This window comes from Neopelma chrysocephalum, unplaced genomic scaffold (assembly GCF_003984885.1).
Source record: "Neopelma chrysocephalum unplaced genomic scaffold, ASM398488v2 Primary Assembly neopelma1_132, whole genome shotgun sequence".
NCBI classification, from domain to species: domain Eukaryota; kingdom Metazoa; phylum Chordata; class Aves; order Passeriformes; family Pipridae; genus Neopelma; species Neopelma chrysocephalum.
This window is the reverse complement of record NW_020897794.1, coordinates 550,836-574,506: the sequence shown is the minus strand read 5'-3', so window position 1 is coordinate 574,506 and position 23,671 is coordinate 550,836. Positions and strand designations below refer to the sequence as shown.

General features: G+C 42.3%; 1 protein-coding gene across 4 annotated transcripts in view; it reads right to left on the bottom strand.

The window, feature by feature from the left end:
- USP32 (ubiquitin specific peptidase 32) overlaps positions 1 to 23,671 on the bottom strand; it is a 68,356-nt gene that overhangs the window by 43,209 nt on the left and 1,476 nt on the right. For 3 of the 4 annotated variants that reach the window (XM_027698821.1, XM_027698824.1, XM_027698825.1), the window contains exon 2: positions 4,928 to 5,055. In XM_027698821.1, coding sequence (XP_027554622.1) covers positions 4,928 to 5,055 — 128 coding nt within the window. Of the gene's footprint in view, positions 1 to 4,927; positions 5,056 to 11,806; positions 11,896 to 23,671 lie in introns of those variants that run through there. The other variant, XM_027698822.1, reaches the window with a different exon arrangement.

Genomic DNA, 23,671 nt, shown 5'->3' with positions numbered 1-23,671 from the left:
CCTTCCCCAAGAGAAAGGCTGAAACCTTTCCCAGGAAAAGTTACAGCTCTGGAAGGGCTGAAGAATTCACCTTTCCCAAGAAAAAAGATGAAACCTTTCCCAGGAGAAGCCACAGGTCAGGAAGGGCTGAAGAATTCACCTTTCCCAGGAAAAGCCACAGCTCTGGAAGGGCTGAAGAATTCACCTTTCCCAAGAAAAGCCACAGCTCTGGAAGGGCTGAAGAATTCACCTTTCCCAAGAAAAAGGCTGCAGCCTTTCCCAGGAAAAGCCTGGATGCTGCAGGCTCGGTGCCCCATCAGCACCTGAGCAGTGACTCAACACTGATCCACGAGCCATGAAGTCACTCTGCTGTTTTAGGACCAACAGTAACTCCTTCCAGTGAACAAGAATCACCAACTCACTTGTTGCAATTCATCACCTTGGCTTTAATTCTCCAGAGTGGACACAAAAATACATGTGCTGTGCTGCTCTTCCAACACAGGCTCCTCCTGCAATCCCAAATCTGCTCCTACAAGCACTCCATCAGCATCCCAAGACAGGAATCTCCAGCAGGTATTAGAATTTAAAGCAGCTAGAACTTATCTATTATTCTTACACAGAAGAATTATTTTAGCATCTGTGTCTTATAAATTGATTTTCTTACAGGTATCAGAGGGAGCATCTGAGCATAAGGAGAAAGGATCCAGTCTGGCTGATGAGGAACTCCTGGGAAAGAGCAGAACAAAGGGATTTCTCACTGCTCCTGGTTTGGACAGCAGCCTCTATTTGCTGAACTTATTTTTTAAATAGGACTTTTTCAGAGGGGGAGACAAAGGACCAGAGATCAATTCCTACTACGAAGAGTGTTGTGTGTATTTTAAACAGTGTTTACTTTGCTTGCACCTGAATTACAACCTAAATAAACAGTACTAAAAGCAGGATGTGTACTGGGGGTTTTTCATGTACTGATTTTTCACTTTTCTCCAGTAAAGCCTTGAGAATATTCCTCACATAACAACTTAGCCAAATACCAATAGCAGATTCAGAATTATTGTGGACAGATTCAATATTTCATGTGAACCTTTTACACTTCTAAAGCAAAATACAACAAAATGCTGCCAAAAGGTTTAATTAATTTAAAACAAGTAGCTGAACACTGGAAATGGACGTGAGAGAAAATAAAATCCTCCTGCATTGTTAAAAACAGGAGCTTTTGAGGTCATCTGCTGACCACTGTTTGGTATTAATAAAGGAAAAATTAGCTTCTTTGGTAGTTTAAACATTTCAACAGTGTAAATTACTTTTCAGAGGCAGCTCTGAGTGAAGGTGGAACAAAACCACCTCTGTGAGTAGGTGCAGTGACATCACTGGGAGGGCTGAACCTGCAGCTTTTCCTATTAAAAAGGCAGAAGAAGACAACTGAAAATTCCCAAAGAATATGTTATATGACCACTAACTTCCACACCTGCTGAGGGTGGCACTGTCACCTTTGAGACTCTTTGGGATGATCTTGTGAGGCTCAAAAATGACAAAGCTCAGACAGAGCTGTGCTTCCTCAAGGACCTGATGAGCTGGGATTCTACAAGAGCTTCACAACTGGACTAAGAAGAAAGCTCCTGGAACCCAAATCCCTCTTTCCATCCCCTCTTTCCCCTCAACCCCAGTGCTGAATCCTCAAGGCCAGGCTGGCAGGAGAGGGCACAGCCCCTCTGAGTCACTGCACTATCACAGGGGTGGTTTCCACCACAAGGCAAAACTAAGCCAGGACTGGGAGTGACCAAACAAAACCAGTCCTGGGCTGCCAAGGGCACTGGTTAGACCTGGCCAAGCCCCACAGAGCTGTGGTGGCAAGGAGGAGATAAGGGAACACCTAACCCAGAGTGGCTCCACCAGATTTCCCACTGCTCTGCAGACTCCCTGGAGACACCTGCAGAAAATCCTCTCCTGGTCCTCCCCATCCAAGCCCTTCCCACTGTTATCCACTTAAAACTATTAAAATGTGTCTGCAGGCACGTCAGTGTAAATGAGACCAATAACAGAGGAGGATTTAATTCTCCAGCAAACATTCTGCAGAGCCTCAGACATTCTGAGCCCTTCCAGAGCTGTGGCTTTTCTTGGGAAAGGTGAATTCTTCAGCTCTTCCAGAGCTGTGGCTTCTCCTGGGAAAGGTTTCAGCCTTTTTCTTGGGAAAGGTAAATTCTTCAGACATTCTGCAGCCTTCATCCTGCTCTCAGACAGCTCTGCCCAAGCACAGCCATTTCCACAGGGTGCTCAGCTCATCCTCTTCTATTACTAAAGTTTAATCCCTTTCCAAATGCTTGAAGGGCTGAATTATTAAAACTAAATTTGGGCTTTATTTGGGCACAGGGATTGTATGGGCTTCACGGCAGAGATTTGAATTCCACACTTTTTATGGCTAATTATTCTGCTTTCACAAGGTGCCTTCAAGGCTCCACAGCCCATGTGGGCATTTTCCCTTTATGTTGCACACTGGAATCATGACTTTTTTAAAATATGCAGTTAAAACATCCCCTCACTTCTGCTGAACTTTGTACATCTCAGTTATGGTATCAGCTGAATGCCAACTATTACATTTATGTATTATTTCAGTGCATTGTCTGCTCCTGATACAAACACAGCAAAGGAATTCTATGAGAATGCCCAGTGTATCTGTGTTTAATATATGTAATTATGACCATATTTGAGTTTAGCTGCTTAACCATTCCTTGGGAAGAGTTTATAAACACTGAGTGGCCACAGAACAATATGTAAGAGAGATTAGTGTGCATGTCTAGAGAAGGGGCTCCATAATTTTTCACATTAATGTGCTATTTGAGAAAATTGTAGCAATGTGCACCATGAAAACATGATGCAATTTTCCAAAATTACTTAATACTGTTGCAGCTTTACTTAAAATAGCCACACCCAGACTATCACAGCAATTTCCATTTCACAATGTAAAATTCAGGACAATTACATGGTACAAAGTAAGACTTTTTTATAAGATTTGAGTCTGAAATGTTATGTTTCATGAAGAGTATAAAGAGATGGTTCTTTTCTGCTCAAAAGCAGCCTCAGCCTATCCAAGCAGTTCCCTTTGGGTCCCAATCCCTGGCCCTGTGCCCATGAGCTCCAGTAGAGGCTGTTGGGGGAGCAGGAGATGCTCAAGACGTTCTCCTGGCTCCTTTCTCCAGAGTATAAAATGTCCTGGAATCATTCCTGAGTTTATCCTTCTGACCCCTCTGCTCTCCCAGTCCTTGGGAATTGTGTGTTCCCGTTCTGGCAGCCCCCTCAGTGTGTCCCTGCTGGCATCATCCCTCTTCTCCTTTGCCTTTCTGGGGCTGCAGCTTGGGAACCAGTGAGTCACATTTGGAGAAGGAGCTGCACTGACACTCAGCTCCTCAGTCAGGAGCCCTGAATGCTGTGCACAAACCACCCCACAATCCTAATGTGGGGATTTAGAACAGATATCATCTCATGAGTCACTGCAATGACTGCACTGGCCAAAGTTAGGAGCTCCTTTCTCAGTGCTGTTCTCCTTCTCAGCCTAAAATAGAAAACCAGGAAAAAAAAAGCCTTCTTGAAACATCATCATCATCATGATTCTGTCCTTCCACCTCCTCTGCACAACACTTCTACTATCAAGGTGCCCACAACTGCAGATGGTGATTCCATTATTTCCCTGCATTTAAAACCAAAAGCTGCTCATGCTTCTTCTCCCCACCTGCAGTTAAACCTCACAGACACAGCCCAGCTCTTCAGTTCATTTTATTAACATCCCCAACTCCATTTGCCAAGAGATCTTTGGAGAACACTCCTGTCCTGAACATGGAAATAATGGTTTGTGTGTGTGACAATCGTGCAAAATTGTGACCAGAGTTCCACTGGTTTCAGTTCCCTGTTCTGTGTCCCTGCTGCACAACTCCTGTGTTTTTAATTTCACAGATTCCTGAAGGCCCATCACTACTCAGACATGAATAACTATTACTCAGAACATGCAGAGCAGCCAGCCCAGCAACCTGAGGCTCCAAATGATCTGTTTTCATGATTGAAAGGCTCAAAACCCAGAACAAGGTCTTTAGCTGCCTAATGACTCTGTCTGCCTGTCCCCATCCTGCAGCCAGCATTTACAAAGATCCCCTTTTCAGCAGGAGCAGAATCAAACCCAAATTTTGTCCAAATTTACAGTATTCAAGCTCCCAGACATGACCCTGCATTGCCTGAGTCTGACAAGCACCATCATTGGCAGTGGAATTTTGAGATGAGTTCTGATGAGATGCCATCAAAAACCAATTATGACTCTTCCATTAATTTTATTTCGCCACCTGGAAACCCAAGAACTGCTGTATGACCATAATGAGTGTTCAAAGACAGAACCATCACCAAAATTGTGTCTTTGAGGACAGATTTTTAAAAAATAAAATAGAGAGTGGCCAGCAGACAGGTGAAAACCCAGAATCTCTATTTGTGACTAAATCAGTAATTTAATCCTTAATATTGACATAAAAGGGACACAATAGTACAAGCTAACACAAAATGCTGAGAATTTTGTAATGAATTATTTCAAATCAATTGTATGCAATTGATATTTTTTTTTGTTTATTTTTATGGGCTACCAACAGTCAAAGAACCCAGAAAACACCCTCAGAAATTAATACTGAAGAGAGGCTTTAACCCAGGGGCAAATCATATCCCTCCTTTTAATTTCCTGGTGTTAACACAGGTTGAAAGTTTCCCTGGGAAGCCTGAAACACTCCACAGAACCCAAACTGTTTACAGGAGACAGTGGTATCATCCTCTTTGTCAACACTTGGGAAAACCAGGAAAAAATGGGAAGAAATTCAGTTAGTTCCTGTGCCTGTACAAGCACATTTGTGTGTGCACATTTACAGCTCCACATGATCCACTGCCTTTGGCTTCCTGGGAAAAGAGCAGGTTCAGAGCTCACCTCAGCAACTTTTGGAGGGACTCCATCACCAAGAACTTCCCTGATGAAGCACTGCTGGGTCATATAATAGGAGAGGCCACAAGTCCTCTTGAAAGCATCTTTCAGCCTCTTCAGCTCTATGTCTGTAACTGTTGAGTGAGAACAGAGAGGGGGAAAAAATACAGTCAATAAAGGTGTTAGAGAAAAGGCAACAGCTTAAGGAATCCCAGAATTCTGTGTGCATTACATTTACCTTTCCAATAAAAAGACACAAAGAAATTAAATGCATGATTTCACCTGAATAATTGGGAAATGTGACTACTGGAAAATGAGATCTAATAATCTAATCTTGCATGAAAAGAGAGAAGGGAAGCAGACCTATAGTTAAACATCAGTGTGAACACCAGTTCACTGCCTAAGTTTTCTGACTTCAATGGTGTATTATAATTTGTTCTAAATTCAGCCCCATTATTGTCACACAAAGGAAAATGAGCCAGTTTTATGATCAGTTTTACATTGCATGCGAGTCAGAGAAATTATCTGCAACCAACAGTGGGGAATGTTATTAAGAGCAGCTCCAACAGCATCTTTCAAGCAGCTTCACCCTGTAACCACTCTGATTTTCTGTATTAAAAAAAGAAAATACCTCCCCACCACTACATGCTCATGAGGCATGATTTAAGAGGGATAAAACCTGGTAATACATGGAATTCTTCACCTAAGATTCCCTTGCACAGCCAAAATCTGTCTGCCAGCTCCACCTGCCTGGGCTTGTCCACAAACCTGCTGCCATCCCATCCCATCCATCCCTGGCTTTGGGAGCTTCCTGGAAAGCAGGAAGCCCTCAAGAACTTTACAGGCAACAAGGCAACTTTCTAACAAAGTTGTTTGAGAAGGGAAGTATCTCGTGGAACAAAACAAGGCCTTTGTCCAAAGCTGAGGTTCAGGAATAGCACAGCTTGGCCTGGAGCCCCCTGGAAGTCCCCACGTGGTGCAGGGGGAGTTCTTTCTCAGCCAGGAGCTGCACAAGTGATGCTGCACATGGGAGCTGTGCCACTGTATTTATAGCAAGGCATTTTCCTAACCCTGATATCACGAGCCAGACAGAATCAACACTGACATGGCCAAAGGCTTGTCAGGGTTTTTTTTGTCAGCCAAAATAAAACAGAACCCTCCAGGGCTTAATCCAGCCCTCAGTAAAAACTTCTACATTTCACTTAATTCATTCATCAAAAGAAAAAAATCAATCCTTAAAAGTAAATCACATTAAAACGTTCCTCCCTGATTTTAATCCTTGTCAACACCAAAACAGACTATTGGCTTCACTTAATAATTGTGTGTAACACCAGAAATTGGGTTATGTTTCTGCTCAAGTTTTATTACAGATTTTGGGGACTTCTGACCAGGAAAAGAAATAAAACCTCCAGTGTGACCCACAATTAGCCCAGTGATGATTACCATTATCACACATCTTGTTTTACTAAACCAAACATGCTTTAATTACCTGGCAGAAGAATGTTGGGATAACGCTGTTACCTGGCTCGTGTGGTGTTTAAATCTCACTTTTTCATAACAACATCTGTCCAGAGAGGCTTTGGCTGTGCCTGTGCCTTTACATGTGATGTTTTAATGAGCACTCAAAGAAGAAAGAGCTGAAGTGCTTCACCTCCCCTCACCTCTGATGCAGAGCACAACTACAGAACATTTCCAGCCAACAGGGACAACTCCCCACCAAGTGTTCAATGAGCAAAAGCCTGGGATTGCTCAGGGAACATGGGAAGCTCCTGGTTTTGTTCTTTTGGCAAGGTAAAGCAAACAACCTGGATCCCAGACTAAATCTAGCAACAGTTTTTGGATGAAAATATTCCCATTTATTGCAGTTTTTATACCCTTACACACACACATACTTGTAATAAAAACAGACTCTGCATTCTGTTTTTTTTTTTCTCCCCATATTAATTTTTTTGATTTCCTCACAGTTCATCCAATCAAGTTTGTGGTCATTTGGCAAAATGAAGCATTAATTAACCTGATGCTTCCAGCAGTGTGGACTTCAGGAAGTGCTTGGGAACAGGAAAATCCCATATAAACACACCTACCATGACATGTAGGAGTGACTGGAGTGCCAGTGAAGGTGAGGAGAAGGTTGGCAACAAGGCTGGTCACCAAGACCTTCAAAGAGAACTAAACTATCAGGATATTTAATAGCAATGATCAGTTGACACTGCCAGCCCAGGTTATATTTCAAAAGCAAGTTATTAGTGCCAGAGACCACTTAATATTATTGTTTGCATGCAAAAACTACAAAACAGGTCATGGACTAACAGGAAAGGTAATTACTTCCATTCCTTCCCCAAGAGCCATTAAAATGAGTGATGCTGTCCATTTAAAATCATCTGCAAAGCTTTGTGAAGAGAAGTTCAGACATTTAGATGCAGGCACAGCGAAGTACAACTGAAATGAGCCGAGTATAAATCAAAGATATTATCAGTGTTTACTGGGAGGCTGGAAGACAAAATATTTGAACACAAAATCCCAACACCGAAAGTACCAATTACTCAACACAGGGATAGAACGTGATGGGGTGTTGAGAGGAAATAAAACTAAGCCTTAAATTATTAAAGGAATTATTTCTAGGAGCAATACATCTATTACTACAACAACATCAGGAATTAGAACACTCACATCCCCCAAAGCCACTTTTTCCTCTCAGTTCCACAAGCCCTGCACGTGAAGCATCACAGACCACAGAGGTGTTTTTAATTCTACTTTTAGATGTAAATAGAGTTGACAACCCTGCTTCCTGAAGTTCTTTCATTAAGTATATTCACTTTTTCCACAGCCCAAACACTCTGAGCAGCCATTTGTCTCCGAACACCTCCAAAAACCATTCACAAGCTGCTGCCATCAGACACAGGGACAGACACTACTAAATACTAAAACCTGACAGAGGAAAACTTCAAACTTCCCAAAATAAGTTCATGGTGGTCAAAGCAGCAAAAACCATCTCCTGACACAGCAAAAGCCACCTCCACATCCCACCTCCCAATGGCACCTCAAAATTATTGTGGGGAGAGAGATGAAGTTGGAACTAAAGATTTAATTCTTCACACCGCCAAATTACAGAAGTTAATTTTTTATTGGAAGGTTCTCATTCAAGGTAACCAAAGCAAGTTTCAGTAGTTAGATACTGTATCTTAATTCTTAAAAAAATATATATCTGCCCATTTCCAGAAATCACCACTGAAAGAAATTATCTTCTCCCCAAAAGGAGAAGCCACAGGCTGGGTTAACTTTGCTAACACAGACCTCGGTGCTACCTCAGCTGGAGGGTTTCCAGGAAAGCTGGAGACACTTGAACAGGAGATTAGTGCTGCTTCCCAACCCTCCAGGGAATATTGGAGCTCCAGTTTGTTTAATAAAGTTTAAATGAAACCACGCAACCTCAGCTAAAAATGTCACCCAGCTTAAAGTAATTGTCCCAAACCTCCAGCTCACCAACTGCTCCGGGTATTTTTAGTTTCAGTGTGTTACTTAAACTCGAGGCTGTTTATATGGATGTACAATTCCACTATGGCTTTTAATTCCCAAAACAGTCTCGTGCTGGAACCCACCCTCTGCTCTGCCTTCACATTTATCACCAGCTCATCCTGGAGTTTTCCTTTTGGGCTAAAACCCTCTCTGAAGCTCCAACTGTGCAAGTGCAGGTGCCCAAGTCAAGGTAAACCTTAAGTTTACACCTCTAAAGCTGGCCTGAGTTTCAGGGGGATCCCTGTGATAAATGGGAGCACAGCAGGATTCTGGCTCAGAAAAAAATCTGCTCCATGTCTGTAGAAGCCTCATGTTGGATACCCCCAGTCTGGGCTCCAGAGGTGAGGTTCCACTTGGAAAAGAAGTGATGTTCCACTTGGAAAAGGAGGGCAGGGAACACAGCTGAAGTCACCACTCTCCTCCTCCTCCTTAAAACTGTGTGAGAAACCCATGTTAATTGTCTGAAGCATTTACTGCCTAGTACTCAAATGCTGCAATATTTACACGTGCCCATCAACCACTCTCGAGTTTAAAGTCTGTTCTGTATAAAAACTGTAGCCCAAATAGTGCAAATAAACCCCTAATTTATGTACCTCTTCCAGCAGCAGAAACTCATCTTTGTGCTTCCCCAGCCTGGAATGTTAAAGCTCATCTTTGGAGGCACCTCCAGTTCTGTTTCAGCTGAGCTGGAGGAAACCAAGGGCTGGAGTGGAGCTTTGGCAAGTTCTGCAGCCACAATTGTTCATCTGAGAACCTCGATTCACTTCAGAGACTTTTTTTCTTTGCACATCCTGCAGCCCTAATCCCACCCCCACCTCCTTGGCTTTTATCTAAAAGCCTCTGTGTGTGGTTCAGGTGCAGCACAACCTCTGTCCCTCCCAGACAAAGGTCACCCTGAAAGGCCCTGGACAACTTCAGAGCACAAAAGCTGCGCCACAAACCCTTGTCTCAGCAAAAGCTGCTCTGCTGTTACCAGACTGCTGGTGACATTTATTAAGAGTCATCATAAAAATGTGACTACACGACTAAATACACCTAATATTGAGATTTTTGCTTGTTCACTTCCTGTTTTAGAGAAAGATAACCAAGAAAATGGTGACATCAAAGCCAGTTTCTGGCTAATCAAAGTACCCACAGTGCAAATTCTGTGAAACTTCCTCAGAGACCGAGGAATCTACACTAAGATTGGCAAAAATTACCTCAGTAATGTTTTATTCAAATACTGTAAAGCAAGTAGTTAAAATCTGCCTTAATTACATGTATATGTTATTTTTGTAAATGATGCAACAGCAGAACACCAGTGACACCAGGAATGAAGAACTGCCACGCTCGACATTCTCTTCTTGGCACCACCAACCTGCACCTGAAGCAAGAACCAGAGTCACTCCCCACTCCCAAATGGCAAAGAAATTCCAATTACAGATTTAGAGATGCACTGAGGAGAAGCAACAGCAACATTTTTATGAGCAGGCACTGCTGCTGAAGCTGCAGCAGCTCACACGTGAGTGTTGAGCATCACAAGAAACAAATGTTCATTTTGAAGTGAGTTTGTCTAAAGGTTAGGAGTGGTTAGTCAGGCCCAGTGGATTTTCTGCAGCTCAGATAACATAATTACTGCATGACACAGGCAGTGGGGACGAGCACAACAAATGCATCTTAAATTCCTATTTAATAGTTACTTGGAAAGTCAGAGCAGCCACAAAAACACCTTCCCTTGCAATGCTTTTCCCCTCCTGTTCTTCAAAATGCAAACACACTGATGTAAAATGCTGGGATGAGACACAAACCACAGCTTTCCAAAGCAGAGCAAAGGGGAAGAGTAAAAGCATTTGAACTCTTAATACTGCCTGAGACACTCAGGCAAGAGCCACTTAACCTCTCTGTGTCTTCTCTCTACACTAAAATGGATATAAATTCTAGTCTCCACCAGGCAGATGTGTGATAAATGATCTAAGATACTGCAAAAGCACTACAAGCTACTAAAAAGCTGTTTTAATCACTAAAAAGGGCAGAATCCCAAGAGTTTAACTGAGGGAAGGTGGAATTAATCTGCCCTGGCTGCTAAAAACTGACCAATTAACATCATCTGGAATTAACTGGACACAGAAACAACACCAAAAATCACAAAAGCAACGTGCAAATCCTCCCTTCCTTCAGCAGCAACAACACCAAAAAGCCTCAAATATTTTGAGTATATGAAATTATTTATTCTAGTTCACAGGTTACGAGCAAAAAACACCAAAACAAGGCAAGAAGACAACACAAGGTATCGACAATGTTGAAAATCAAAACAGGAAACAAAGTCTTGCATAAGCAGGAAGGAAAAAAAAACAGAGGATAAAAAGGTCAGCTGAGGTGAAGGGTCAAGAAACCTTGAGCTCATCTGCCTGAAGAATCTCTCTCTCGCAGGATTGGTGCTTTCCCCCAGAAATACAAGCATCAAAATGCCCACAGTGCTCTACAAACACACAGAGAAAATCCGAATTTCCAAGGACGCCACTTGATGAAAACCAACCTGCTAAAAAAGACAAAATCCCCCCCCCAGCCCTGCAGATCTCAAGCACACAAAGCAAGCAATAATTTGCAACCATCAGCATAATATTGCATTTATTCTTTACTAAAAATAACCAAACCCTGAATTGGAATAAAACAGGCAACTTGCTCAGCCTTCAGAAAGAGAGGAAAATCCACCTGTCTTGAGCTGCTCAGGTTTGTAGGATTCTAATATTTTGATTTTCAAGTGACAATTTTAAAGGTTCGATATCAAACTCACAGGGCATATAATTCTCTAACCAGACAATTATCTTCCCTGTAATCACTCGCTCAATATTTCCCCCAGGAATCTTCATCCTAGTTATACATGGAAATTTTATTACTTTTTTCATTAGGCTTTATTGTGACTTAATGGCTGCAGTTATGAAGTTGTCAAGAATTGAAGCAATTACTAAAAAAGCTTCTAAAAAGAGGTAAAATCAGCAAGTGAACGTAAAGAATGTTTGGGAACAGCCCCAAAACAGGCACAACAAACTGCAATTGGGATAAATGAGTAAAAAGTCAACCTCCACACCCACACAGCCCTGCCAGAAGGGAATCCACTGGGGAATATTTTGGGCAAAAAAACACAGACCAAAAAAAAAAAAAAATCCTGCCTCCCCTAAGGAAAAAATTAATCCACTCTTAAGGAATCTTTCATAGCTGGAAGCATCAAAAATGACACCACTCCAGACTAAAGACTTGCCACTCTTCTTGTGCTGTTTACCAATAATAGGAATTTAAGGATATTACGGATTAAGGATAACACCAGAGTTTTGGATTAAAAAAAAATAAATGGAATTATTCAATCCAGCTGTATTTTTTTTTTCCTCCTACCAATTCTTTGGGTTTGGTAGCAGGGGCTCATCCTGGGGATAAAGCTCTCCTTGGTTTGTCAGATTTAAAGCATATCAGAGGTTTAACATCTCCTGTGCAGGGGAGTGGAAGGAGATTTAGTTGTAACAAAAGGATTGGCCAGTTCTCTGGAACACCAACACTTCACATTTATGGGATGCTTTTAATCTTCAAAGAGCTCCCTCCTCCCAGCTCCCATTCCCAAAGGAATGCCAGCATTCCCAGCCTGGTTTATCCCTCTGTATCTCCAGCAGGACACACTGCTGGGATTATGGTGCCTGCAAGGAAAGCTCCTCACATGGGTTTGGGGAGAGCCCTCCCAGGAAACTTAACAGCAATAATAACAACAGGGTAATAATCCTCCCACCATCTGAGCATATAAATCTTATTGGTTGTATTTTATATCCTCAGGAATTAAAGGAATCCTGGTCCAACCATGGAAAGAAGCTGAACGTTCCCAAACCTCTGCAGAGCAGCAAAGGCAATTTTACCATTTGCACCAGGGCAATCCCAGCACAATGGACTGTGAGATCAGGGACAAAAGTAATTCCTGTTACCAATTAAAGAATTAAAGAATTCCATCCCTCATTCTCAGGGATGGAAGGAAGGAATTCCCAGCCCTGAATCATCCCAGGATGGCACCTTTTTCCCCCAGGGGTTCCTGTCCTTCGGTAGAGGGGAAAAGGGGGGTGAGTTTGAAGTGGTTTTAAACAGAGCACAAGTGATCTTTGCAGCAACAGCCCTGAGAACTGAACTCCCCTCCAAAAGATAGAAATATCAACTAAAAATAATGGTGTGGGAAGCCCTAAAAGCAACCCTGTCTGGGATGTCCCTCTGCACCTGAGTTCCCAACCTTTTCATTCCCTGATTTTCTCTCCACTGCTGTTTCCTGCACAGTTGTCATGGTTTGTCCATGATTTCCCAGGAGATCATTTTAGCTTTCAATCTTTTCAGCATTTTTAATTAATATTTAGTCCTCTTTAGATGAGAAGTTAAACTCTGCTCTTCTGAGCTGTCCCTTCACCAGTTTTCCTGGCAGTTTGGATTGTCAGAGGTGAGCAGAGCATCTTCTGTCACAATTCAAAAAAGCTGCTCCCACTTTATTACCGCCATGAAAAAAATCATGTAGACATTTATGCTTGTTAAGATTCACAAAATTACAATATAGAACTCATTTCCAAGAAATAAACAGCCTGTTAAAATGAAAGGCAAACGCCAACTATGTAAATGCAAACACCACATAAGGACCTCGCTACAAAATAAATCGTAATCTAACAAATATTTCATATCCTGCCTCCCAACAGTGCCAAAAACACTAAATGCAGTTGTAATAGGAATTGTTCTTTAAATAAAACAAATATAATCTGAGCCTGAAAGTTAAACACAACCTGCAACTTGTGCACAGGAAGGCAGAGCTTCCATCACCTTCAGTGAGGATGAGAGGCAAGGAAGGAGTTCTGATTTGGGGTTGCTGGTGTAGTTTGGATCAAACACTCACTCCAGTGTTTCCCTCTGGCAGCTAAAAGAGCCAAGTTTAGTAAAGCACAGCACTTAAATACTGTGACAATAATAATAAAAGATTCAGATAATATTTACACACTAGTACATCTTCATTTCTGAAGCCAGAAGAGAAGTGTTACTCACTTGCAAGTCGAGTGTTGTGGCACAAACACACTCCATGTGTGTATCCATGTGGCAGTAAAAGGCTCTGGACTTGGAGCCTTCCCACTCCCAACTCCTGAGGACAAATCTGTCTCAAATACAACCTCAAACTCAGGTGCAAAGGGAGTTATTGCAGTGTGAGGTCACAGATTTTTGCCTCCTGTTGCAGTGTTGAAAACACACAACAACGAGTTTGCTGCACAACCTGTGAGGGGCTGAACAGCAACAGCAGAATCTCACAAGGAGAATCAGCCTGGAGAGCCAAGAAATAAAATCAAAACTACCATGGGGGTAGTTCTGGGACCCCATCACACGTTTGGGAGAGCACCAGGAACTGAATGAGGGGTTTAATCCCTATTTCCAAACCATTTCCATCTCCTGTTAAGGGAATTCTCAATTAACATCCGACTGTTCGTATAGAGAATTATCCTGAAAGACACCAGACCAGTTTTATAACACAAAATTTATGTCTAAAGATATTCAGCATTGGATGTAGATTATTCCCAAGGTCCTGCAGTGGGAAGAATGAGGCAGCCCATTTAGACCCAGCCTGTGACAGCTGCATGGGAAGTCAGCTCCCAGTCATCCCACTGCTCAGAGGGATGGGATGACTCCACTTTCAGAGCTCCCCAGGAACACACTGCCCATTGTTCCACGGGAACAGAAAAGGGATTAGAGCCACTTCACACCCCCAGAGCTCCAGTGCCCTGAACAGTGTCAGCAGCTGGAACCTCTCCCACAAGATCTCCTCAAGGACATCCCAGGCTCCGGGAGCAGCAGCACATTCACATCATAAATTATGGACATTTTATAGGAGTCTATATTTACCAAACATTTTATAGTCTGCTTTTTAACCTCCCTCCCTGTGACACACTGGCTCCTGCACATCTTTAGCCCACGTTCTGCACTGGAACTCCTGCACCTTGTGGTTCTTTCTCCTCTGATCTATCACTGCAATCTCCTCATTATTTAAAGAGCAAGATCAGTTCTCACAAGACATTCACACCAGTGTTCTTTAAACGAGGTGATCAGATTTGTTAATGGCAAAAAGATCAATCACAGTTCTTTAGGAAAAGGAAAAAGAACGTTGTTTGCTGCGAGATTGGAAAGCAGAGACAAAAAGTTCTGACATTAATTTTCCACTGATAAGAACCTTCACTAAGATCCTCACAGGACACAGCCCAGGCTGTCCTGACTGCTCCTCAGGATTTATCCCAAAGCACTGCTGCTGAATTCAGCCTGTGCCAAGTGCAAATCCACTCTTTCAATTTTCACACTCAAATCCAGGATTTAACTGTATCACATCACCAGGGAAAACGTGCTAAAAATCTCCTTTACAAGACCAGGAAATTTCCAGCGCAGAGTAAGATTTTGGTTCTGGGTAACACCTAAAAGCCAGAAAGAGGGATTGAAAAGAAGTGCTTCTTCAGCCCAAAATACACTCACGATGCCACATTCAAGTTCATTTTTAGAACAAATTCAATCTGCAAAACTCAAGTTCTCATAATTACTATCCCGATACTTTCAGTTCTTTTTCTCCACATCCACAGACTTTATTCAATCTGGTTCTTCCTGTTCTGTTTAGGGCTCTGTGTTTCTTCCACCTTTTTTTTTTTTTTAATTCATTCAAGGTCTCAGAATTTTAAAAGAATGAATTTTGCAAACTAATGGAGTAAAACTGATGGTTTAAAACAATTCCAGTGACTGGAGGGAGCCCATAAGGAAACCAGAGAGGGAACTGTAGTGGTAGGACACAGAGAAATGGGTTCAAAGTGAAAGAGGGGAAATTTAGGTTAAATATACAATGGGATATTGGGAAGAAATTCCTCCCTGTGAGGAGGGTGAGGCCCTGGCACAGGTTGCCCAGAGAAGCTGTGGCTGCTCCATCCCTGGAATGTCCAAAGCCAGGTTGGACGGGGCTTGGAGCAACCTGGGATAGTGGAAGGTGTCCCATGGCAGGGACTGGCTGATCTTAAAGGTCCCTTCCAACCCAAACCATTCTGGGATTTTAACTGCCAAAAAAAATCCAACTAAATCAGCCTTGGGATTGTTGGTAGAATCCCACTGAGCCAGCAGCATCTACCTGTTCAAATATTCCAGCTGGAATATTTGAGTTTCCAGGAATATTCCAGGATTTTGCTGCCCTTCTCCCTGGGTTTGAGATGAGGAACACCAAGGCAAAACCCAAAGAAACAGAAGCACACATTCTATATTAAATACTTCACATGAAATTAAACCATGACATCTGAAAGACCAGCTAACAAAAAGAGACATATAATGTGAATAAAACCGCTGTTCTTGAGGAAGAATTCAGAAGGGCCTGTAAGAGGGTTTATTTTTAAAGGATGAAGGATGTATTTTTACACAGAATGCAATTATCTCTTATTTTGGCCTGCTGACATTGCTTCTCATAACTCGTGGCTCTAATTCAGACTCTAAACCAAGTGAAACAGCTTTCAAAGGCTTTGGACATTTTAAAAAAATCATCAAAATAAGTGTTATCCATCCCTTTTCCCTTTGTAGTTGTGCTGCACTGATGCTGCTCCCTCCAGACCAGTTCCCACTGCCTGTCCCTGGCCCTGCAGAGAACCCGACCAGAAGGAAGCCAAATCTCATTTTAAGGTACAGAACGTCTCAGTGCCTATTTAAAACCACTGGAAAAGTCAGAACTGCAGTGTCTGACACAGCCAGACGTGATTCCTGCCCAGTTCGGTCTGTCTGCTGCTCCTCAGCTGGTTCCAGTAGCATCCCTGTCCCAGGAACTCTGTTCTGCAATGAATTCCACCTCAGAGCATTTCTGGGGAATTAAAACCATCATTAACACCTCATTTTACCCCAAATACACCCCACGGTGAGCACAGTTCATCCCCATGGGATGGGAGAGGTTTGTTCTGTGCTAAAAGGAGGAGGGAAAGGAGGATTTAAAGCCATTTCCACGGCATGAGAGAAGCTTGTTCTGTGTTAAAAGGAGGATTCAAACACCCTGGAGCTCAGGGAATGTCACTGGATGTGCCAGGTCACCCTCCCTGGGACAGGGATCACTTCAGGCCAGTCACTATTTCAGTGCTTGCACCATTTTTACAGTAACTAATGAAATAAATAAACACTGGTCCTTCCAAACTGCCTCATTATCCCTTGTCCAAACCCTGCTCAGCCACATCCTCTTTTACTCAACCCCAAATAAAGGCCTCGTTGCAAATGTTGGTGTATTTTTAACAGAAAGTGATTTTGTTAAACGTGTTATTTAATCAAGAATCTCACATCTCTATCTTCTAGAACTCATAAAGTAATACACTAAAATAATTAAGGGGATTTTTTTTAATTGCCATTATAATGAATGACTTAATGGTCTACACAGATTATAAACTGCAGTAGTTTTTAAGCAGATTTTTATGCAGACACACTTTGTGTTAAACCACAATCTGAACCCAGGTTACACCCATCAAAAATCACAAATCCAGGAGCTTTCACACCAGTTTAATAAAACAGTATTTAAAATTATGCACTTTCCAAACACATCCTCACCTATAGGGGCTACAACAGCTGAAGACAAGCCCATAAAAAAAACCCAACACTTCTCAGAGGGGTTTAGAATTCATCAGGTAAAAAAGAAATGCCAGGTATTATTACCCAGCTCAGGTGGAAATATTAAAGCTCCACAGACCCAAAGGAAAGGTGTCCCTGAAGAAATCACAAAAGAAAACGTGCATTAGGATTTTTGCCACTCTTTAGGTGAGCAGGGGATTTTTATTCCAGTAAGTGCCAGCAATAATCCAGCATTCAAAGTTTGGTGAATTAGACCCTTTCAAACTCTCAGGCAGAATCTACCTTAATGGGTTTTTCTTCTACATTCATCTTTGCCCAAAGGCTTCATTGTCTCATTATGTAAACGACCTTTTCATATGAAAATTAAATGTTAAAGATGCTTTTTGTAGTTCTTCAATACTGCAAATATCACATGGACATTCACAATAATTCAGACTAAGTGTAACATAAAGAAAAAGCACCTGCTTCAAGCAATAGAACAAATTAAGAAATAACTTGTTTTTAAAAGACTTAAAAATTGAAAGCCTTAATTAGAATTAACCTCCAGAACTTTCTTTCCTGCACAGAAACTCAAACTAAGAAATCACGAGGCAAAGAAAGGCTTTAAAGGAGGCCTTTAAGAGCCCTAAAAACCAACTGGGTAGTTCTGGTTTGCATCAGTCTTTGAAAGAACTGAAGTCAGTGGACAGAAACAATTCCAGTATTTGAAAACACATCACTTACTCCACCCCTCCTCCCTTGGTTTTCTGTGTGCTCACTGTATTTGGAATTTCTTCTTGGACCAAAAAAGAGTAGGATTATTTTAATAATAATAATTAATAAGTCATAAGAGCTCAAGGACTCCCCAGAGAGCAAGTTATTCACGTGAATGTAGGAATTCACAACCCACCCAAAAATACACTCCCTTTGCAGAAGATGGTGTCATTTTTAAGAGGACAGATGTTGGTAACACCTGATTTTTTAAATGCAGAGGAATCCCAGCCAGCCCCACCTCAAAGCAGGAGTTCTACAATAACCTGGATTTCCAGACACCTCCTGCCTCCCCTCCCCACATCATTGCTGGTGCCACGTTCCCTTCCATTCCCACAAATGAATTTTGAATTCGTTTTTTTGAATCTGATTTCATTTTTTTCGAGCACTAAAAAGCTGAATGCTTTACTTATTTTATGAAAGGAGACAGTGCAGAGCAGAGCAAAGGGTGAGGGTTGTTTTATTCATTCCTCCCGTGGTGCCAGGAGCCAGAAAGCCTCAGACTGTTGAGTCAAGTAAACAGGATTCAAAGTAGCCCCCTCTTATTTTCTTTCTTTCACATTTCATTAGAGATGCTTCATCTCATCCTGAAAGACTCCCCAGTTTCTATTTTTGTCTGTTTGGGTTTTTTTCCTCTCTGCAGGACACTGTCAGGTAGATTTAGGACTTCATCAAAACAAGGCTTTACCAAATTCAACAGGAACAGAAATATTCCATAGGATAATCTCTCAGGTTGGGAAGTATCTCAGGAGGTCACTCGGTTCAACCTTGTGCTTGAAATTGGGTCAAGGCTGAACTCAAACCAGCTTTGTCCAGGCAGAGCTTGAAAACCTCCAAGGATGAAAGTTCAACAACTTTCCCTGGGCTTGTATATTTAAAAAAAAATTTAAAAAATTTAAAAAAAAAAATAAAAAAAAGGCCTGGTGTTACAGGAGGAAAAACCAAAGTGACTAGAAAGAGGTGTCCATGAAAATAACTGATCTCATTGATTAAAATATAAGAAATAAAGCCCAACAAGCTCAGTGGGTCTATGAGAGCTGTGAGAAATACAGGCACATAATCTATAAAACAACTGAATGTTGTCAGCACTGAGTTTTAGTCTATATCAAGATAAGAAAATATATCAAGTATAGAATAGGCTGATAGTGGTCTTTTCACTTACACTAAGATGTTCCACACTCAAAATGAGGATTTGTTCAGCTTATCCTTTAACCTCCAGCCCCATGGCTGGGATGGGATCTGTTCACACTCCTTTGGCAGCTTTCCTGACCACTTTGATTGGAATCTCTGCAACATGCTGACAGGACAAAACTGCAGCTAATACTGGGAGACTGCGAGTATTTACAGACATGATTCACCTGAGAGGGGAGAAACCAGAGGATTCCCAACATTTACTGAATCATATTTCAAGTTTTGAGGGTTTTTTTTCCTTTGAGATGTTCAACTTCTTTTTATTTATGAAATGCCTACACTCACAAATGCTCTTTTCTCAGACTTTGCATCACTGGGTGCACATCCAGCATCTGAGCACTCACCAAGGTTCTGCCATGCTTGGAACAGCTGGGCTTGGGAACCACCTAAGAATTACTAAAAACCTGCTAAAAGGTATAAAATCAGCTCCCACAGAACCACAGCACTCCCAGAAGCCAGAGCAGAAAGCAACATTTCCCTCTAATTCCCAAGTTTTCAACTGGCATTTCATAAAGAACCTCCAAAGCTCACAGAAGGCATCTCAGGGAAGGAACCTCAGTGTCAGTTGACTTAAGATCACCACACAAATGTTCCTCATTTCCAGCAGGAAAGAACTTGGGTAGTTCTGAGTGAGAGGCTGAAAACCCCCGAGGACACTTCTCTAAACTTGGGACATGAAGTAAAGGAAGAGAAAGTGGTCCCTGAAACTTGGCAGATGAAGAATTACAGATAAAACCCCCTCTCTTCCAAGAGATCAAGGGGATCAAGAGATCCAGGATCCTTCTCCTGGGGAGAAGGATTTGGGGGTGCTGGTGGGGCAGAGGTTGGACCTGCCCCAGCCCTGCAAACCCTCCATGCCCTGGTTTGGGGGGATTGTGCCCCTCTGCCCCCTCAGCTCCTGCAGAACAGCACAGGGAGGACATGGAGCTGCTGGAGACAGTCCAGAGCAGGCACCAAGAGGATCAGAGGGCTGGAGCAGCTCTGCTGGGAGGAAAGGCTGGGAGAGTTGGGATTGTTCAGCCTGGAGAAGAGAAGGCTCTGGAGTGACCCAACTGTGGCCTTCCAGGACCTGAAGGAGCTACAGGAAAGATGGAGAGGGACTATTTCCAAGGGCCTGGAGTGGCAGGACAAGGAGGAACGGTTTTACATTGCCAGAGTAGGTTTAGATTAGATATTAGGAAATAATTCTTCCCTGGGAGGATGGGGAGGCCCTGGCACAGGTTGCCCAGAGAAGCTGTGGCTGCCCCATCCCTGGAAGTGTCCAAGGCCAGGTTGGAGCAACCTGGGATAGTGGAAGGTGTCCCTGCCCATGGCAGGGGGTTGGAATTACGTGATCTTCCCACCCAAACCATTCTGTGATTCTCCAAAAAGCAGCCTCTTTTCATCAGTTTGTGGCAGTTTAAGTCCCCAAGTCACTCCCCAAGTCCATGCCCAGCAGAGCCTGCTGAGGTGCCCTCCCAAAACAAGCATCACAGCTGAATGCCAGAGTTGTGAAATAATTACTGCCCTGTGAATTTGAGCAGCTCCTTGCAGCTCTGCAGCTTTATAAACAGGAAGTGTGAAGCTGTGCATTCATACCTGCTTTCATCATATGACAGAGCCCTAAAGCCATCAAATACTGGCTGGCATAACAAGCCTGGCTGTATAATCTAGACTGTCTCCACAGTGGCTCCTATTCATCCTGAGAGCTGGAAAAAAAGGCCAAGAGAGATCTGGGCATTTTCATCACATGCCTCTGAAACTCAGAGCTCCACAAACAGAAAGACACAGGTTTATCCCCCTAAAAAACAACACATTCTGAAGAACTCTCACCTCCCTATAATATTCAAGTACTCCTTTTCAGTTATGATAGAAAATAAAGCAGAACAACTTCCTTCTTGGAATACAGAGAGAGGAGAATAAAGCACTAAAATGGTTCCCTGATCATTTTGCCTAAAAACGCATCTGGGATTTAAGAAGTTAATTTTATAATCTGGAGTAATAAAAATCGGTTTTCCATGGGCTCAGGGGCTGAGTCCATGGATTTGTCACCACGCTGAGATGGACAACCTCAAATAGATGATTATATATTTGCACAAGTTCTCCATCATCCCTCTGTCAGATTTATTACATCTGTACTGGAGGATGTTAATGATCAGACACCAGATATATTTGCCTTGATTTAAATAAAACAAATGTAGCTATTTTTCAAATTCAATCAAGGCACAAGAGGTCATTAACAAGATTTATCCTCTGCCCATCACACAACATTAGTCATCACTGGCACACACACTAAAACCAACCTTCTTGTGGATTAAAGTGGGTTTTCATTGCTTTGATGGGCTTGGAGTCCTCCAACCAGTACCACCTTTGAGATGCACAATGAGGAAGGAAAACTGCCTTCAAAAACTACTATTTCATGAGCTCTCCAGAGGCAAAACCTGTGGAATTGATACACCTCCCAGTTTTGCCTCACCATTAGCCAGCATTTCACATTTCTGAACAACAGCACCGGTTTCGTGCTTTCTTTTTGCTCTTTTTTCTCACTGTGCACAAAACCAAACCCAATAAATGGATTTATCAGCAGCCACTCATCCCTCCAAGCCTCTCACTCCCTGACCACGCTGATGCTGTGGCACTTCCCTTTCTCCCACCCTGCACACAAAAATTCCACCTTGCTTCAAGCAGAAGGAAAACTCTGCCTTCCCCCCTGGCCCAAATCTGACAGATCCACGATTATTCACCGACATTTCTTGTGTTTCAGCAGTTACCTGACTCAATATTTAGCACAGATAAGCTGGAACTGGCCTGAGTTAGACCTGCTCTGAGTAGCATTCACAGAAAATTTGGCTACACATTCTATAGTTTCATAATTTTCAAGGACCTTCATGGATTTCTGTTCAGTCTGTGATTATCCTCCAAGAGTTACTGAGGCAGAACACATTAAGAGTCACTGGAAAATACAGTCCTCAGGGATCTGAAATAAACCAACCACCAACACCACACAGACATCTCTTTCCTGGAGAATTCTTATTAAAATATTCTATGGACAACACAGTGGGATAATACAGCAGTAATAAAATACAATAGGATTGGAGATAATACAAAAGTCATAAAAAGTTCTTCCTTTTATAAAGTTTTAGTGGCCCAACAACAGCACTTTAAGGAACTGGGTGTCAAGTCTGGCAGCAGAACAACTAAAAATAAGGTAGATTTTAGAGCACCACCTCCTTGGCCTAAGGCAAGGCCTAACACTGAGCAATTCCCAGACATCCTGATGGACAGAGGGGCAGGAGAGGAGTGGAAATGTTGGAAAAGGCACCAAACCAAAACAGGACCCTGCCTGACTTGCAGCACTGCCCCGGGAAGAAAATTGCTGTTGGAGCTTAGGACGAAGCAAAAAGCAACAAACTCACCAGTTTGTGCCTTCACAAACTTAGTTTGGTGCAATAACCAACAGTTTGATGCTCAGTTTGGAACAAAGTGCTTCTTAATTCACCTCCAACGACCTGCCCATGGATTTCACCTCCTCCCAAAGAATCCCTCCTGGGAAGGAGCTCTGCAGGCCCAGGGAGGGCTCTCCCCACAAGAGCAGATCCCACACCTTTCCCACAGCAACATCCAAAGCAGCACCTCTAAATAAATGCCCACAAGTGGCAAAATTCATGAGAAGAGATGTCTGAAAAGAGCATCCCTTCCTTTCCACTCCCAAACTGCACAACCAGGCCTGGATCTCAGGGACACCAACGTGGCTCTGTGTGACCAGCACTGGGGGACACAAGACAAGTCCAGGGTGCCCATCCCAAGAAAAATAACCCAGCAGTACTACCTGGTGTTCCAGGGTGGAAAAGGCCACCAACACCAGCCTGCTGCCACACTTTCATCTCCTCCAACAGGAGTTACATTTTAGCTACAGTTATTTATATATTGTGAGCCTTTAACCACAACAAGTCTCCTCACCTTCACAACCTTTGGTTACTCCCAAAATGGAATTGCCATAAGTGAAATTGTTGGTCGTTATTTTCTGAAGCAGCATTTATCCAGATATTCTGAACAGCTGAAATTAAAACCAGTGCCTCAAAAATATGATCACCACATTCTGAATGATCACTACAAGCACAGTTACCCACTACTGATTATCCAGAAAGATTTCAGCTGAAGAACCTGTACAACATCACCTAATATAAAACTTTCTCAGCATTTATCTACCAATGTTAGAGAAGGCAGATCTAATCAGAGATAAATAGATTTGGCTTTCTTTTTTTAATGTTTGTGTTTATCCATTATCTCTCTTTGTGTCCACAGAAATGCCCCAAGTACCAGGACAGTTCTGTGCAAGTAAGAAATGGTCTAACAAATAATGTTTTGATAACTAGCCTGTTTTATACATACAATGATTCACTGGTTAAGTAAACAACATAGTTATTTAGCAAAACATCAATTTATAACAGAGTGCCTAAAACAACCTTTCTGTTCTCCTACAGAAAAACAGTATTAAATGTCTCATATAGAGAAGAATAACATGAAATAAAATAACAACAAAGGAAAACATTATATTCACTGCGCAAAAATAATTTCAAATAACTTTTTAGCAGATCAATCTTATTAATTATGGAACATCCAGAGTAACTTCAGAGTTTGAAGCATTTAAATCTCACGTTAAAATTCAAACCTCTCGTTTTTTCTTATTTATGGACTTTGAAATACACATTTTGACCA